Source organism: Coptis chinensis, chromosome 2 (assembly GCF_015680905.1).
Source record: "Coptis chinensis isolate HL-2020 chromosome 2, ASM1568090v1, whole genome shotgun sequence".
NCBI classification, from domain to species: domain Eukaryota; kingdom Viridiplantae; phylum Streptophyta; class Magnoliopsida; order Ranunculales; family Ranunculaceae; genus Coptis; species Coptis chinensis.
The window spans coordinates 15,518,917-15,538,408 of NC_141457.1; the positions used below are offsets into that span (position 1 = coordinate 15,518,917).

General features: G+C 35.9%; 2 protein-coding genes across 3 annotated transcripts; both read right to left on the minus strand.

Moving 5' to 3' along the window:
- Positions 1-6,150: 6,150 nt before the first annotated feature.
- LOC147515082 (cytokinin dehydrogenase 5-like) lies at positions 6,151-10,973 on the minus strand. Of its 2 annotated transcripts, XM_086586082.1 has the most exons (6): positions 9,833-10,973; positions 9,159-9,286; positions 8,569-8,844; positions 7,298-7,563; positions 6,777-6,846; positions 6,476-6,616 (listed from the first exon to the last, which is right to left on the minus strand). In XM_086586082.1, exons 1-5 carry the CDS (start codon positions 10,434-10,436, stop codon positions 6,798-6,800), a joined length of 1,323 nt encoding a protein of 440 aa, XP_086442208.1. In that variant the 5' UTR covers positions 10,437-10,973; the 3' UTR covers positions 6,476-6,616; positions 6,777-6,797. The 2 variants fall into 2 exon arrangements, with proteins under 2 accessions (XP_086442207.1, XP_086442208.1); XM_086586081.1 differs by lacking the exon at positions 6,777-6,846 and having other exon boundaries at positions 6,151-6,616; positions 9,833-10,718.
- Positions 10,974-15,920: 4,947 nt separating this feature from the next.
- LOC147515083 (Mannose-binding lectin superfamily protein) lies at positions 15,921-19,373 on the minus strand. The gene is made up of 7 exons (XM_086586086.1): positions 19,170-19,373; positions 18,775-18,987; positions 17,802-18,272; positions 17,428-17,673; positions 16,875-17,249; positions 16,481-16,696; positions 15,921-16,382 (listed from the first exon to the last, which is right to left on the minus strand). Exons 1-7 carry the CDS (start codon positions 19,170-19,172, stop codon positions 16,086-16,088), a joined length of 1,821 nt encoding a protein of 606 aa, XP_086442212.1. The 5' UTR covers positions 19,173-19,373; the 3' UTR covers positions 15,921-16,085.
- Positions 19,374-19,492: the final 119 nt, after the last annotated feature.

The window sequence follows — 19,492 nt, forward strand, 5'->3', positions numbered from 1 at the left end:
TTTGATGAGGTAATCCAATCTTATGGATTCGATCAAAGCCCAGACGAATCTTGTGTGTACAAGAAATTTGATGGAAACGTAGTGGTATTTCTTATGCTTTATGTAGATGACATCTTACTCATTGGAAATAATGTGAAAGTGTTGTCAGACATAAAGGTATGGTTATCAAAGCAATTTGATATGAAGGACTTGGGAGAAACGGGTCACGTCCTTGAGATCAAAATTATAAGAGATCGCAAGTAAAGGATGTTGTGCTTATCTTAGGCTACCTATATTGATACTGTGTTGACTCGTTTTAACATGCAAAACTCCAAGAAAGGTTTCTTGCCTTTCAGGCATGGAGTTCCTCTATTAAAGGATATGTGTCCCAAGATACCAAAAGAGATAGAGGACATGAAAGCGGTCCTTATGCTTCGGCTGTAGGAAGCTTAATGTACGACATGATATGCACGAGGCCATACATCTGCTTTGTTGTTGGGATGGTTAGCAGATATCAGAAGAACCCAAGGGACAAGGGCACTGAACTGCGGTAAAAGATATTCTTAAGTACCTGAAAAGGACTAAGGATTATATGTTAGTATACCGTACAGATAGTTTGGTTCCCTTAGGGTATACATTTTCTGATTTTTAGTCAGATAGGAACAAGAGTAAGTTTACCTCAGGTTGTGTGTTTACCTTGGGAGGTGGAGCCATAGTATGGAGGAGTGTCAAGCAGAAATGCGTATCTGACTCCACCATGGAAGCTAAATATGTGGCAGCCAAAGAGGCGGTTTGGCTCCGGAACTTCTTGTTGGACTTGACAGTGGTACCTGGTTTACCTATGAGTATCACACTTTATTGTGATAACACTGGTGCGGTATCTAACTCGAAGTAACCACGATCCTATAAAGCAAGTAAACAAATTGAGCGCAAGTACCACCTGATATGATCAATCATAAAAAGAGGAGATGTTACTGTTACCAAGATAGCATCAGAAGACAACCTAGCTGACCCCTTTACAAAGAGCTTACCAGCTAAGTCTTTTGACAGGCATGTTGAGGGGATGAGAATCAGATGCTAGGCAGTATAGCCTTAAGTATAAGTGGGAGATTTGTTAGTAGTATACTAAAAAGCAATGCTTTAAGTATAAGTGAGAGATTGATAGGGTTATATACTAAAATCATTACTTTTGTATTAACTCTAATTTTTTATATTTTGAATGAGAATCATATGAGCAAATGTTATACATATTATATATGTTATTAGTTATATGCATGCGTCTAATGTTTTATGTTGTAGATGATATGGTGTGTGGTGACACACAGAAGATCATATCATCAATACCTTATAAAGTATAAGTAAACGTTCTCAACCTAGATGGATTTGGACAAACCATTGGTATGGTTGTAGTATAATCTGGTATTAGTCTATCTTGACTACAGGATTACACTAATACACTTTGTGTGTATTGAATAGGACTAAGTGAGGTTGTTTCTCTTTATACTGACTATATAAGAGAACAAACACCTCTGTTATTATGGATGTTTGTCCTCTTAATCCGGATATAATAACGGACACTTACGTGCATTGTACATTGCTTTAAATCATCAATGAGTGAGATTCATTTATGAATCAACAAACTCGATGGATTGGGTAATGACATTGTATGTAAGGTGTATTGTTGATTATAGAAGGAATTGAATCTGTGACCCGCAAGAAGTTAGGTTGATGATGTCCCCTTGAGGAGCTCATAAGGATTGTCAAGTAAACCCTGCAGGTGGATTTAATCCGACATGACAATGAGGTTGAGTGGTACTATTCAAGGACATAAGAAGTTGATTAATATAGTTGTCAGTAACTTGACTTAATCAACGGGCATTCGATATCTTAACACGGGGAGATCAACGAGCATATAATATGGAGCCCATAACCGTAATACACGTAATTTGGGATTAGGGCGGTAGTGCAACAATAATCTTTAGTGGAATAAGTCATTTGTTGACGGACTTGGGCCGTGTGTTCTGGGCAAACATGGGAAGCCCAAGCCCGTTAGGAGACCTAACCCTAATTTCTCCTCATGGTCCCTGTTGTAGCCTATATAAATAAACCCTTTTTCTCTTGGCCGAAATATTCAGTGATTGCTCAACAGAGGCAAAGAGAGAAAGAAAGGGCTGGTAGATCGTTGCCTACACAACGTCCATTCCAAATATAGAAATATAACAGAAGATCAAGAAGTTGTTGATTCGTAGAGTTTGAATTCTCAGAGATATCAAGGTATGATTCCTAAACAAATCGTGAACATTACCCTTTATTACACAAAATCCTTAGTGCGTATTTGCATACTCATTTCCAATTGTTTTGATGCCCACTTTACTTTTGCAACCCAAAATGTTTTAATATTCAAGCCTCCATCAAACTCCCGCTTCTAATGTCCTTAAAAGTGGTGTACATACATGGAGAGCACTGAGCACATGACCATTGTAGTACTATACATTTGATCCGGTTGACAAGGGAACAAGGCACAGGGCAGCGTGTTGTTGCCAACCTAAGTTTGGGATGAAAGCATTATGCTTTTCGCATGCATTCTTTGTTAAATAAAAGCAAACTATTATGCATCTATCCCATATGTGGGTTACAGTTTCATGTTAAATGAAATCAAAATGAGAAAAATCCAGCAAGCAAAAAACGTAATTGATTCTACGAGATAGCTTCGATACTACTCCTTTATTTTTTCTTATTATATTCCATGGAAAATAGGTGCAAGCGAAGTCTGTGTTTAGTTTACATCCTATGGTTTATTTCTTGTGCATGTTGCGAACATATGGGGTCCTTAGCTTGCTAGTTGGAACTCCTCTCACTTTTAATGGAACCCGCTTGACCCCCTCGTCCATTTGGAAAGGACAACTCCCATCTAAGGGACAGATCTCCCATTTTATATTCTTCTTATAATCAAGTTTGGGAATCATGCTTGTTTTATGCAAGTAGTATAAAACTACAAAAGTTAGTTGTTTTCTTTGTGCATTATCTTGATTCTTGATGGTTGATACAATTAAACATGCGATAGATCTTGGTTATATTCTTCTTTTTTCTTTTTCTATAGATCTTCTTGGTTAAGGATCTAATGATTCATAACTTTAAACATATGTATCTAGCTATATTTAACAATGTTTGTGTGAATGTTGGTTTTTTTCTGAAAGAAGTTGTGAATGTTGACAGTACTGCTGTTGCATGATCTCTTATATATGATCGATCAGGATCAACTAGGGACCCAAGATATGTATGATGCCCCCACTAGAAAGGAAAAAAGGGGTAATCATTTTAACTTAATAAATATATACTAGAAGAATTAATCGACCACGTCATCATCGTCATTTAGGACCTTTGATGGCATTTGATTCAACATTTTTACCTATATTGCAATAAAAAAAAGGATGAAATCGTTGGAGATGCTCCTCACAAGGCCAACACCCATGGCAAAGCAATCATATATGATGGCCAACATTAGGAAGGAAGTTGATAGGAAGTTTTGAGTTTTTCTCAATCAAACATGTTTTTAGGGAGGTGAATAAACTTGCAGACGCACTAGTGTCAAATATAATATACCATCCACCAAATTTATAGAACTTGTCCCGAATTCCTTTTCCAAAGATATTAGGAAAATAGTCTATAATGATGCCAATGGCAAAATGTATGTCAGGATGTAACCAACTTGTTATATCTTAATGAAAGGGGTAGGGGGACCTCTCAAAAACCTCGCTTGCCAATAAAAAAAAAATGCTCCTCACAAGGCTAACAATAATTATTATTTTCATTTAGACAAAAATAAAAGCGAAACACTAACTAAAATTTAAGATTTTTCATTTTTTAAACTAATAGTAAGGATTAAGAAATACAGAGAGTAACTCTTAAGGACAAAAAGGAAGAAAAAATTACTTTTAAATTAAACTCACATTTTTTTTTATAATCACTCACAATGACCAAGTAGATTTTAAGACAAGTATACCCCAAAAGCAAAATTACCCGAGTGGTAAAAAGTCAAGTTTACTCTTGACGTGAAATAAAAAAATAACCCAACCCGACCCAATATATGTAGCATGAACAATCGTTGTTCATACCTCAACATGAGATATAAACAATTTTTGTTCATACCTCAATATAATGTATGATTAGTGGGAACACCTATTGGAGTATGAACCATCATTGTTCATACTTATTTGGGATATGATGAACGATCACTTTTCAACCTCAGCATGAGCTATAAACAATCACGTACTGTTCATACCTCAACATAATGTATGACCAGTAAAAAAACACCTATTGAAGTATGAACAATGACTGTTCAAAAACACCTATTAGAGTATGAACAATCACTGTTGTTACATATTTGGGATATGAATAATATAATCACTGTTCATACTTTAACATAATGTTTGATCAGTAAGTTGAATGCCTATTGGAATATGAACAATCATTGTTCATACATATTTGGGGTATAAACAATTACTATTCAAACCTCAACATGAGCTATATACGAACAATCAATGTTCATATATACCTTAACATAATGTATGATCAACATAAGCTATGAACAATCTCTGTTCATATCTCAACATAATGTATGAGGGAGGTATGTTTACTTATTTGGGATAAATTGTTCATATATATAGGTGTGATTGTTCATACCAAAACGATAAAAAGAGTAAAATCGAAAGATATTAATTTTAAATTTGAGTTATTTGTCCTTAAGAGTTATTTACACTTACACCCATAGTCCATGATTTTGACAAAATTCTTGGAATTTTGGAAAATATTTTGGTTTTTGAGAAATTCAAAATTCCGGTTCAAGGGTTGAAAAATATAAAATTTCATAATACACTCGAGATATAGTGAAATAATGGTTGAAATTCTAGCAATTTCGAAATCTTGAACTATGTCAGTACCCTCCACTCTCAACTACTCGTGGTCATAGTTCGTGATTCCGAATGAAACTTCGGAATTCCGCCTGAAATTTCGGTTTTTCAAAAAAGCGGAATTCCGAATATAGAGTCGAAATATCCAAAATTCCAAAATCATCCGAAATTCCGAATGTGATAGGGGTCGAAATTTAATGAATTCCGGTTTTTGGATTTGTTGGAATTCCGAGAATTCTGAAATTCTGAACTATGCTCGTGGCAGACCATCTGTCTAGACTACAAACAGGCCGTGCATACGACCTAAGGTCAGGTCGTCCAAACGACCTAGGAAACGTAACCGCTGCAAACTAGTCAACAGTATTATTAATAAAAGATCATTACTTCGTAATGGAAGGAGTAAAAGTAATCATCAAGACAGTACAAAAGGGGGATTTACGCCTATAAAAAAAAGTGTCTTCTCCATTCTTAGAGAGGGGGGTTTAAATTCTCTCCATCTCCAACTCAATCACTCAAAAGATGAATTACGTTTGACTTGATTCCAGTTCATCAGAGAACTAGATACGTAGACAGTTTAGAACACTGATCTGAGTTCAGTCAAACATATTATACAAATTATATTATCCGAGATTATAAAGTCGGGACTAAAATATACTTTTACAAACTATGACCTGAAAATTGAGTCATTTGGAAAAAAAAAAGTGTCGTGGAGAGTGATTTTGGCCCGGAACCAATTTCTTGTTAAAGAACAAGGATTTGCTGACAAAAAACAAAACTACCATGGTCGGGAGATTAGGATAAGGACAAGTCTGACATGACATGTGTCGGCCTTTGACAAGTACGTCCCACCAATCATTATCAGCTCCACACCGGTTTATAGTCCAGTTACATCAAGTTAGGGAAATTATAATGTAATATAAGGTGTGACACTCTTAAGTGTAACACAAGCAAATGGGAAGAGTCCACGTGGAATACAAACTGAAAAACGAGTAAACTACTAAAAGAGAACATCTTTCCTCTCCACAACTACCAGATTCGCCGCCGCCGCATTCAGCATCCTCTCCCTCTCCTCTTTTACTCCCTTTAAAATTTATTATATTTTGTTATTTGTTCTTAGTTCCAAAATAGCATTACAAATCCAACTCAAACAAACTATAAAATCCAATTCGATAAATATGTGATTCGGTGTGCAAATTTGTCCCCCGCATTTTGTTCTACGAGTGTTTTAATTTTATTTAAGAGATTGCTAAAGATGAAGATGGAGAAAACCGGGTCATTAATTGTGTTACCTTAGAACGACTCTTAATTCATCAGCTCTTAATTTGAATCTTTTGTACATGTATTTTGTTGTTAGCTTATGGACTTAATTGTCCTATGGACTAATCACATTTGGTCACCAAGATTGCGTAGAAGAGCTGGACGAGGGTCGGAAGATATGTTGGCCTGTTGCTAAAATGTGCTTGGGATCAAATTCCATCTTTCTCTTGAGAAACAATTCCCATTTATCTCCATAATGCCCTTTCCATTCTTTTTGGGAGTTATAACTAGGTAGATATTGCTTCACTTTGATCCCTGCCTCATGGCAAAATCGGAGAATCTGCTGGTTCTGATTGTTCAAGTACTGCAATGTTTGCATCTCTTCACCTGAATCCAATGCTGATCGGAGCAATGCTACTAAGTAAAAGACATCCTCGTCTGGTGTAACCACTGAGGTTTGGTTGTCCCACCTACACAAGATTATCCTCATGACCATCAGTATCTATATATGGATTTATAAATATGTAGGCCCGGCCAGTAGAATGATTATCAACGATGAATTGATGATAAATAATTGTATGTAGAAGACGGCATGATCAAAACAAGCTAGAAAATCCAGACTTAACTTACTATAGGTTCATCCCCCAGTAGTCAAGACTGTATCATGTACAACTCACTCAAAACACGTTTCTTTGGTTCCCTGGTAACATTTTTTCATTAATACAAAATCACCTTTAGCAAGAAAAAGGAGAGTTGTAGACCGACTCTGCTGTATGTGAATTGTAAATTGATATATCTATTATCTATGAGCCTGTGTTTTTGACTCTGCTATATATCAAACTATATAAAGTACAACCCAGGTCTTAGATTTCTTCCAATCAATCCGAATATATGGGCCCTCCGAACTCCTAATAATCTCCAATTTATATTTTACAATGCTATACTTCTGGTCAAGGAACATTTTTCTTATTATACCAAACAAAAGCAGACAGATCTTTCAGTTAGGCATTTTCTTTATCAAATTAACATACTAAGAACATACGCCAATTAAACAACAACGGTTCATGACATAGATACTGCATGCAGTGTTTGCATGATTCATGATTGATTGGACAAGAAATATTGACACTAATTCTGTCTTAGTAACTTACTTGTTTTTGTTCATTGGATAGATAAGTATAGGGCCACTTGTTTTATTATGTCCCAAAATACCCTTGAATACACCTTTGTCAAAGTCAGCAATCCTGGACTTGGGAACAAATAGGTTGAGCCATGGATGTGGTACATCCCACAAATCCTTGGACCGGAGTTTTAACTCAGCTTTGTGAACCCGGTCTAGAAAATCCACATAAGGAAGATCAGTTGTAAACACTGTTGATGGGATGAAATCTAGTTTCTTTAGCAAAGCTTCCACTTCCTGCAAACACAGTACACCAATCAAACTATATTATTTTATGTCACTTAGCTACTAAATATGGTATTAGAAAATTAAGATGTAACTAAGAGTTAGCGTAAGACATGGCTTTAAGATAAAGCTAATAGACGAAAATGAGTTGCTTAGCCAACAGATTTTGGGTGATGAGTTGATGACTATAATTCGTTTTTATCAAAAAAAAAATTATATTAACATATATAATTCTGGGCGGCGATTTTTAAAATAAAGATAACTCACAGAAGCTACTATGGCAGTATGGCTATTCCCCCTTTTTATTGTCCATTAACTCGATTGCATTAGATTTAAATAATATTGTTTCGCAAGTACGTATTGCTATCATTCTATCAATCAAAAAAATAGTACGTATGGCTAACCACAAATATTTGATATATCATATGACTTCATATAAGCAGCTATTTTTCGTATGAGGCATTTTTTTTTGCTCGGTATATAATATTTTTTCGTATGAGGCATACCTATTGACTATTGTACGTATACAACATAGCCACACGGGAGGTATAATTTGAGTGAATTAATTATTATTTTTTTGTGATTATTTATTGATTTTGGTAATGATTAAAATGTTTTCTTGTCGTTAGGGATGTAATTCGATTCAAGTGAACTTTATTTTTTTTTCAATTTTTTTATTTTTTATTTTTGTTTTGTAATGATTCAGTTTGACAGTTGATACTTGGTAGATTTATAAGAAATTATACAAATCAAACTTGTGATTTTATAATCAAAAGGATGGATTACACAAGATCTTCCATGTTGTCTAGTGGCGTCACAGTAAATAACTAAATATAATACTAGCTTTAGAATATTCTACAGCTTGGATATCCTCAATCTTAACATCATTTAATTTGCATATAAAGGACAATACTATACAAGTATTAGTATTTAGCAACCAAATAATGAAAAATAATTAACTATAGTGTACGTTTTTACTTTATTTCTTTAATTTTAATTATTTCCAAGTAAATGTACCTGATCCACGCTATTCGCTGTCCTGTCATCGAAATTTTTAGTGATCTCTAAGCAGTATAGAACGCCCCCAGTAGTATTAAGAGAGCTGATCTTAACAGGGTTACTTGGAGAGAAAAAAGATGATCTCCAGTTGTTTATAAGCCCTTCATCCACAATAACAAAACCTTCAATATAGTCAAATCTTTTACTTGGAGGCCTCCCATGCAGAGAAATTAGATGCTCTTGGTCCTTTGTGAAAGTTAAGAAATTGTTGTACAACACTCTAATCCACCTTACCTACACACATCCAACAAAAGAACAAAACCCAAAAGGGAAGAAAAAGACCACGTTAGAAAGGAAGACAAATCAACAACATTGCCAGCTTTTAGTGAGCAGTTTTCATTGTTAAAAAGCTTATATGGACCCCAAAACTAAGTACTTAGACATTAGGTCATATATGCTTGCTTTTTAGGTCTGATCATTAGTATATACAAAATTACAAATAGAATGCATTCCCCCACAAGCCAAAAAGGTCACGCATTATATTTCTCCTAGACACCTTTTTCAAAGTAAGTAAAGGCAGTTGCAGATAGTGAGTGGGATGTAATTACCCGCTGTGGGGCTTTTTCTAGAGCAAGTCTAGCCCTAGTTATAATCCCAAATTGTCCTAAACCACCAAGAACACCATGGAAAAGTTCCGAGTTTTTCTCTTCTGAACACGTTAATAACTCTCCTTTGCCTGCAACCAAGGCGAAAAAAAGAAAGTTAGAGAGAAAGTATCAATAATGAATCCTATATCAAAATTATGAAGAACCCATGCAACAGCCTTGTATAAAAAGCAGAAAGAATCCATGTGATGATGTGAACAGAATAAATGCAACAACAATATATATAATAATGACAAGAACAAATTTAACATAACAATTACTAACAATTACTAACAAGCCATGTTGTAACCCAGTGACAATTAGCAGCAACAATTACTAACAAGCCATGAAAACCAGTGACACTAAGAACAAATTTAAATAACAATACTAGCTAAAAAGTTAGATTAAAATATAGAAAATAGCATTATTGTACAAAGAGTATATACGATTTATGAAGCCATGTAAAGAATAATGTAGAAAAGAGAAGATAATGCATCGTGAGCTATATAGGAACTAACATATATAGTGTACGTGTTATGGCAATGAAAGCACAAATATAATTTAGTATGATACTAACTACCATTTCTATGATGAATTAAAGTTATGGGATTTAACGAAGGAGATAGATGCTCATTAACCTGTAACAACATCAAGTTCATAGACATTGCTAATTTGCGGGCCGTAGTTAAAAGCTTGGCCACTAATTCCAGCATTTGAAAGTGTTCCACCCACAGAAAGGTACAAGTAATCTGTCCATGATTTGGGTGCAAGCCCAAAATGTAAGGCCCAATTCAACACATTTATCCATAATTCTCCACCCCAAACATCAACATAGCTTGAGTTTCCTTCCATTGGAAGAAATGGCAAGGCCAGCTTCCGTTTTCTAAGCTGACTTCCCTTTGAGCCACTCATTTCTATCACAACTCCATTTGAATAAGGTGTTTGAGCTTGACCATTTGTTGAATGTCCATGTCCTCTTGCTGAAACCGTGAACCCGTGACCCGAACTATAAGCCGTTTTAACCAGCTCAACTATATCATCAGCTGAGCCAGGATGTAAAACGGCTACTGGCTTTGCTGATTTAGCCATACCACCAAAGTCTAGAGAAGCTTTTTCAATATCTAATGCGTCTAGGGAAATCTCACCATCGAAATCTTCACTAGGAAGATTTATCATTAGTAGACCAACTGTTGATATTAAATGATAGATAACAAACATTAAGAGAAGCTTAGAAGTCCTCATTGTTGTTGGTGGTGGTATTGGTCGTCGCACCTCGAACGATCAATCTATATATATTTATGAGAAATACATAAATATATATGACCACGAAAAAAAATTCTACTAGCTAGCTTGGTTGGTAAAGTTTTGTGGGAGTTGTTCGTCGACGAAGATATCGACAGTGGTTGGGTTTTAAGGCCTATATTATGGTGACTTACCTAAGGAAAAAAAACACATGGAACATAAGCGCAAGAGAAGAAATGAACAAAAATATGCAAGTTGTTGATGTGGCATGGAACGGAGAGACAAGTAGGGAATTTATAGGGGAGAAAAGAAGAGACAGCTGACGTGAAGATCAGGTGTGAAGAATGGGTTTGACACGTATGAAGGAACAGGCTGAAATTGGGATGGGCCACATGTGGATGAAGAAAGGAACAGAGTGGGGGCCCATAATGGATACGGAAGATCTGTGTGGGAACGCGAGCAAGGTGGCGTTCACGTGGGTGCAAGAGAGAAGGCTCGTGGAGATTCTGAGGAGTCTTTTAGTGTAAGGTCATTTCTGAATTCTGATGGATGTTGTTGACTTGGCAATTCAGTACTAAGTCTTCTTAGTCACTAGATTACAATGTGCGTATCAATGGAGACTTTCGGAAGATACAGCTTGAATTCACACATTTATAAGATGTTGCATGATGCGCCAGTCTCGTAGATTGAAGTTACACACTAATTTCACTTTCACTCGTACTGGCCCTCGTAGACCCGACCCTCACTGCCTAAGGGCTAAGGCCTAAGGCTAGTCAATGACCTATTTATAATTCTTTAGAGCGATCCTGAAATGAAGATATCCAAAACCCCCCCTCTCTCTCTCTCTCTCTTTCGTTGGATATGTGGTTAGCATTAGAGGTAGAAAAACTCATAAACATAAACATAAACATGTAAAGAATCTAGCCTGAACACTCGAAAGTCGATGACCTTTTAAAAGCTCTTCATATAGATCCTGAAATGAAGATATCCAGAAAACCTTGCTCGATGATGGATTGATCTGAGCAGGGAGTGAATATAAGAGTTTGGAAGAAGCTCCATGCCGACTGACCAATACCAAATGAAGCTGCCTCAAAGAAAACATATTGATATGACATTATGACGATATCTAGGGATATAAATATGTAATTATATATGTGAACAGTCATCAAACCAAGTTTATAATGCAATGGACAAAAGAGAACAACTTTGAAAGCACGAGACATAGAGTTTGCTCTTTTTGTGTTTCACCTAATCACATATTAATTAAATTACACTAATAACTGTGTAAATCCTCCTACAGTTTTCTTTGTTTTGCATCGGCGAATTGATGATTAGAAATGCCAATGCAAACAAAGGAAATGTATATAAAAGATTAACCAATTTCAGACGAACTCACCAAGTTGTACCGAATTGGAGAACTAGGGTTTTCAATTTACGCCAAAATAATGACATGTCAGCTCTCAGTTCATGGAATAATGAGGCAGACCCAAAGTGAACTTTCGCTCTGAAAATAGGCAAAGTGGATATTTGTGCGAATGCAACTTCAAAAAGTTCAATTGTCTAAGCCTAAAGTTGCTTTACAATTTACTAAATGCTAAGATGACAATCACCATCCCATATCAAGTGGCAAAACAGTTACACGAGGTATGGCATGCATAAATTGTACATTGAGATGCACAACAAACTGACAAAGAAACAAACAGTTTTGAAATTTTGTTTGTTCGTTTTGCTTTTTTGACGGGAGAAATCTCTACTTGAATCAAAAGTACTACTACAAGTCTACAACTCGATCAAAAGCTCACGTGAAGTTCGAACTTACTATTTACCGTACTTCTCAATTCTCATCATTCTTTAAATATATCTCTATGGCCAAGCTTCACAGCTCTCATACCATATTGAACTCAAATGTGCACTTTCATAAAAGTTGATTTTCTAGCCTCACAACTTACTTCACACATCAGGAAATAAAAACACTGCACTACTACATTCCTCCATTTTTTAAGCTGCTCCATTGATTGCCAAATAATGCACTAAATACTTAATGGCCCAAATACTCGACCTTACCAAGTAAAAAGTAAGACCACGAATTTTGGTAAAAGTAACTCCACAAGGGGTCTCACAATTCTGTTTACAGCGAATGGGCCATAGGACAATATTGAGTTTTAATTTTGGTTTTAGTTAGGGCCGGTATATAATTGTGGTGGAAGGACAGTCTTTGTTCAATGACATTTTTGCTCTCTATTTGATGATTTTGGACAAAAACATGTCTCTATTTTGTTTGACTATTTTTCTCTTTTCTTTCTTTATTCAACTCCCTCCACCAATTTTTGGGAATCATATTTAATTATAGAGAATGGGCGATTCAAATTTTAGCAATGAATTTACATGTAAAAGGGTGTATACATGTTTTAATACGCACGCATAATATTGTTTGCATGTGTGTTATATATATGCATAATGATATATGCATGTGTGATATACACATACAAAGTAGTATTTGCATGCGTATTATGATGTGTGCATGTTGGTATACACATACATAATGGTGTTTGTATATATATCATACTACTACTCTTAATTAATTCCCAACTTAAAAAATATCGTCGACGACAACAATATTAAAATCGGGATAAATCACACGATTGATTAACATAAAATTTGAAGAGGAAATTCAATTGTTGTTCAATTGCTTGTCGAACCAGTGTCGAAATTGACCTAATTATTCTTCAATTAACAATAACTTAGAATTGAAAAGTGAAAAAAATATATTGTAAAGTGAGAAGAGTGTTTGTCATAAAAGAATAATTAAGATGTTTTTTCACATCTTAAATCACTAATCACAATACACAAATCAACTAGTTTAAACATGGAAACAACTAAATCTAAAAAAAAATTACAAATTTATAGTTGAAAGTTTTTTTTTTTTTTAGATTGAGAAAAAGGTAGATATTTGTTATGAGAGAATAAGAAATTAATTGATAGAAGTAGAATATATTTGGAGAATAAGAGTTTGCTCACATAAAAATTAGGTTAAGTCCGAAAAAATTTCAATTTCTATTATGTATAATAGGAGACCATAATTATTCTTCAATTTGTGAAATTAGGCCTAATTTTGTGTTCTGTGGTGGAGATTGTACATGTTTTACACGTTCTAGTATTAAGAAAATAGCACACAAGTTTTTCAACAATGCCAAATGGTGATGTAACATTGCTTTGGACCAGTGCAAATTTCATTATATAGATTTGCCATGGTTAATTCTTTAAATGTGCAAACATGAACTTCAATTTCCTTGGCTGGTAGCTCAAAATCCGATTACCCCACTTATGGATGCCTTGCCTTTCGATCACTATTATCGCTACTGAAATTCTAGATTGTATTATTGTAATGTCTTCAATTTAAAGGTAAGAGCACCTTCGGAATCTTAGGAGAAAAGAAGAACACATAAGTTATTCAGCAACGACAACCTTGCTATGGACCTGTACGTGCAATATCATTAAATAGATTTGCCACTTTTAGTTCTTGAAATATCAAATGTGCATATATCAACTTCAAGTTTCTCGGCTCTTAAATCAAAAGTCGATTAGCCCACTTATTGGTGCCTTTTCTTTTGTTTTATTCAAACTCTACATCATAATGTCTCGCATCTAAAGCGAACAACAACTTTGGATAAAACGATAAAACGTACATGAAAGCCAACCACCTAATTCCTATCACAAGGAACTCCCTTCTCAGTGTTATTATGATCTGATTTACTGTGAGATTGCTTTGTTGGGCTAACAAGTCACTGTTGATTGACACTTGTCAAATACCATGAGCAAGAGCAAGTGGTCTTCTGCTCAAATGGTAATTCTTAGGGAACTTTCACCTTCTGCTCAAATGGTAATTCTTAGGGAACTTTCACCTATGTATGGACCAGACAAACAAACAATTTAACAGTAAGTCAGCAACAAATATGGTAATGATCCACAGACCAATTACTGAAACAGATTCATTCGTTGAATGTGTGAGCACTAAGTAGAATAGGAGATAACAATATTAATTATGATGGGGATTTCGTATCAACCTGTACTAAACAGCTACGGCAACATTAGAGCATCTATAGGGTAGTATCAACTCTCAAATTCTTCACATTTGCTTTAAAAACACGAAAATTTCAAGAATTTCAATTCTAGGTGTAAGCAAATTCGGTAGCATCACTTGTCCAGCAGTATTTTTGTTCATAAATTTAGCATTTCGGATGCAGATGCGGAACGATAGTGGTAATGTCACGCGCCATTGCAAATGTCGTCACAAATTTTTTTTTTTACTTTAACCAGCACCACGTGCAAGTGGTATTGTTGCGCGACATTAACTCGAAATTTTCCAGAATTTCAACTCTAGGTGGAAGCAAATTCGGTTGCATCACTTGTCCAACCGCATTCTTATTCGTAAATTTGACATTTCGGATGCAGATGCGAAGCGATAGTGGTAATGTCGCGCACCATTGCAAATATCGCAACAATTTTTTTTTACTTTAACCAGCACTACGCGCAAGTGGTATTGTCGCGCCATTGCTAATGTCGCACGAGTTATTTTTTTATTTTTTATTTTTTCAATTTGGTGCGACAATAGAAATGTCACGTGAGTTTTTTTTTCAACTTGGGGGCGACAATGGTAATTTCGTGCGACAGTATCAATGTCGCGCAAGGTATCCCTATTCTAAATTTGCGAATAATATTTGCAACAGAATTGGTCAAAATTTACATCCAATTTCTCTAAATTTCGCTTTCAAATTTGAAAGAAATACTACTACTACCTAGAGATACTATTAGTGTCTATTTCATAATTACAATCAACATTTAAGTTGTCGAGGCCGGGGGCGTTCATTGGATCAACATTGCTGATGTGGTGGTCGAAAAGTAAGACTACATTTCGAATAAAAACTACGATAGCATATTGACATGTGATACCAGTCATTCGCGTACGATTAGTAGGGCTGATCATGTATAGAAGTCCTAATATTTGGACTGTATTATTGAATGTGGCGCAAATCCAAAAGATTGTGGACCAATATATATAGTTTGTCAACCATACACTTGCCTAGTAGAACTGATGATTCATGCATGATTATATTGTATATATCCTACCCTTCCACTGAAGAAGTATGAGTACACTTGACTTGACTAAGAGGTGAGTCTAATGGAATATAATATCAATGCTGTACATCAGAAATTAAACTCTAATCAGAATCTGGTTGGCCGGTAGGGGTTGCCTCAGTCCCATTTTTTTTCCGCAATAAAACAAAGTATGTACGTATGAGCATTGGTCAGTGTGGTACGACAAGGGCATTGACTTTGAACTAGTGTGGAATAATTTCTGGTTCCAATTGGTCAGTATGGTACGACAAGGGCATTGGCTTGTGAAGTTGGGCCCAAAACTATGGTTCGGTCGAACTGGGCTGCGCTTGTTCTCCAGATATTACATCCCAGAGGAACATCATCGCATTTGCTAATGAACTGCAACATTGGTTATGTTAATTGGCAATCAAATAATTAATAAGTAGACTTTAACCATCATCTCACTTTGATTTTCAGGTACATGTAACTCCTTAACTCCTCATTAGTTGAACATATTTGCAGCGAAAACAGCTGACATAATTTCGAAACAATTCAACCAAATATTTTCTGTAATATCGACTTCGAGGGTCTTCCACAGCCCAACCAGTGTTGCATATGGACTCCAATAGCATCCAAGTACAAACTACTCCTACCATGGAACCCCAGCACCTTCCCTTCGGTTGTCGTTGAAGTGAAAAATGTTCCAATTTCCTCGCCGTATGGGCCATACTTTCCTCTACTAGTATAAAATGTTAGAGATTTTATTGCCTTCAATCTATCATCTCTACTGATGGAACCATAATATCCACAAACACAAGTAACAACTTCATGCGGGTAATCGAATTTGATCTGCATATGCATACAATCAAGGATAAGAAAAATAAGTTATGGATTGGAGGACATGGTGCATAACTGCATATGGAGATGAACAAAGGAACATTAGTAACTTTAGTCGTCGCCTCTCCGCTGCCACCATGCCTTACAGACCAAACGGATTGTCCATTCCTATCGTACTCGATTTGTATTGAGCAAATGACTTCTGTTCTGGTCAAGAAAATTTGTTTAACTCCAGTGAAGACTCCATCGTCCCATGGCCTGCCTCCATCTCCTCCCCATGGACCTGGACCACATGGAGCTGGCTCCTTTACCACACCATATGTTACCTGAAAAAAAAATCATTAACTTATATGATATTGTAATAACTAAAGATATTTATTTTGTTAACTCTGATAATATAAAGTGGCAGAATGTTATCCAACTTTTTGTTATAAAACTGTGGCACGAACAAATGAAGATAAAAATCAGTTTAGATATCAAACAGAGATTATTAATATAAAGCACCTCTTCGTTCTGTCCTCCTCGCTTTGCTAGGACTAGTTTATTAGACCACTGAGGATTATCCACTTCAGTAATTCGGATATCATCCATATTGTGTGGAACGAAGCTTCGTGAAGGTTGTAGAGTTGATACTTTCCCTTCAATCACATGAACTCCAATACTATCTATGTACCATCCCCTTTTCCCGAAAAATCCTACAATCGTGCCTTCTTTCAGGTTAGAGGAGAAGGGGGTACCTTGTTCATCTCCATAAGGTCCATATTTCTTTTTATTTGTATGGAACGAAAGAGATTTGATTACAATAGGGCCCATGTACATTAATGGTCCATAATAGCCTGTAACATGAGTCAGGGCTTCAAATGGATGATCGAATACTATCTGCAGCACAGATTAACACATTTAATATACCATTGCACATGTGTGCAAAATTAGCTAGAAAGGCTTGAAAAAAATCAAGTTTTTTGTTGTTGTTGTTGTTGTTTATGCCCAATTAGAATCATTTAGGCAATATTACTAGAGTAGTTGCAGCATGCTGGGAGCTAGGGTAAGGTCTCACCTTGTCCGACTTCATTCCACCAGTCCCTCCATACCTGTTCCCCCATGTAGCTTTTCCATTTCTGTCGTAAAGAACCTTAATGGAGATAATACCTGCACTACGGGTTAAATTGACCTGTCGAACACCTGTATGCTCACCATCATCGAATACGCTTCCACCAGCACCTCCCCAGGGTCCATAGGACACAACACCTTCGGGGATTAAGGATCCGCTGTAGTTCGTTGTATTTGAAGGAAGAGGAAGCAACTGTAACATAAATTTGTACAGCTGCATAAGCATTGACGCACATAACTACTATCTTGAAACAAATAAAAACTACATAGTACATTAATACCTATATATATTACCTTAGAGTACCTATATATATATATTACCTTAGAATTTAATTCTTCTTCGCTACTGCTTGAAGAAGAGGACTTACTTGAAAGTCTCTTTGATGAAACCTTACTGATAATATCATCTTTCTGTCTAACAGCAAGTACTATGTCATAATTTTGTCCAACACTTCCTTGGACAACATTGTAGCCAAATTTATCAGTACCATTGGCAACAAAGCTTTGGGATGAAACTAAAGCTTTTGATGATAGATTTGGTTTAGCAGTAAGTGATTTCAGATACACCCCTACTGAATCAAGATACCAACTAGATCTACCATGAAATCCAACAATTTTGCCACCATTCATTGAAAATGAAAACTGGTTTCCTTCTTGGGTACCGAATGGTCCATATGTTTTTCTATTGCTTTGAAATGTAAGTGACCGGATAAGTACAGGACTCCAGTCATTTATACTACCATAATGCCCGGCAATTGATGTGAGAAACTCATCGGGAAAGTCAAGTTTGATCTGCAAGAAATGAATGATCAATCAATATAATAAACTTATAAACATATGTCCTGGCATGCGAGTACGATCAATAGTAAGTTGACAATAATAATATAGTAATATACGTGCTTATTTACTTCAGGCTCCTGCTGAGAGTGTCGAACCGTCTATAGTTACAATGGTATCAGTATGACCATATTCGCCCTTTAGATTAAGTGAAATTTTATTATAGCTAATCAAGAAGAAAGTTGAAAGAGAAAAGAGGACGGTTTAGTTAGGTTTCAGTCTCTCTCCTCACACTTTTCTTATATAGGAAAATAGTATATTTACAATATAAAAAGCCCAAAAAAATCCGGGTTGTGGGGGGGGGGGGCATAATCTCTACAAACTGGGGACACTCTGCCAGCTTCCATTGGCTCTGTGCCCCTTCTGTGACGGGTTACAAGAACTCTAACAGTTTATACAAGACAATTTTTTTTGTCTTCGTCCAAGAAAAACTTATACATGGCAACCACTTAATTACCTTGTCTACTTTAATGCCACCACTTCCGCCATGCTTCCCCGACCATATAGAACTACCTTTCTTATCATATTCAACCTGAAAAGAGTCAATTCCTGCTCCATGAGCTATAACCAATTGCCTGATTGTTGTGTAAACTCCATCGTCCCAACGATCTCCATCTAGTCCTCCCCACGGCCCAACAGATATTGGTTTCTTCTCAAACGCCTCATTGCTCTGCCGGAAAAAAAAATATTAATTGTTCATAACATTATGCAAACATAAATTTTATACATGCTGCCTCTATGATCAGTTGATCACCTATGGTTATGTGTACACAACTATTTAAAAATTATAAATGTTTTGGGATTAACGTAGAAAAGGAGTGCAACAAGTAGAAAATTAGTAGACTAAGTTACCATATTTTCAATAAAAGAAGAATGGAGGTATGCAGTGACTAGTGAGTGCAACTCAGCAGTGTGCAAGGCAAGTTGAAGTAAGGGCACAAGTAAGCTATTATGTTGAAACTGAGTGCGTGTATATGGTGTTGCTTAAAGCCCTTCAGAAGTTTCTGGTGGAGGAAGCTCATTCCAGGTTCCTATCAAGAACAAAAATATGAATCATATTCTAGTGTCATTTATGTAAAAGTTACTTTTTCTAAGATAATAGACGATGGGGATTTCATGTAGCTTTTCATGACTCATTAAGAGTATCTATTTTTTATAGTGCGTATGGTGTTGAG

Bases quoted from the DNA above. Each gene is read 5' to 3' on its own strand.
- LOC147515082 (XM_086586081.1), bottom strand. From the start codon at position 10,436: ATGAGGACTTCTAAGCTTCTCTTAATGTTTGTTATCTATCATTTAATA. The intron at 8,845-9,158 runs GTAATTACATCC...GGATGTGTGTAG, and splicing joins TAGAAAAAGCCCCACAGCGG to GTAAGGTGGATTAGAGTGTT. The intron at 7,564-8,568 runs GTACATTTACTT...CTGTGTTTGCAG, and splicing joins CAGCGAATAGCGTGGATCAG to GAAGTGGAAGCTTTGCTAAA.
- LOC147515083 (XM_086586086.1), bottom strand. The intron at 18,273-18,774 runs GTAATTAAGTGG...CATTTCTTGCAG, and splicing joins GTGGCATTAAAGTAGACAAG to ATCAAACTTGACTTTCCCGA. The intron at 17,250-17,427 runs GTGAGACCTTAC...TCTGTGCTGCAG, and splicing joins GTGGAATGAAGTCGGACAAG to ATAGTATTCGATCATCCATT.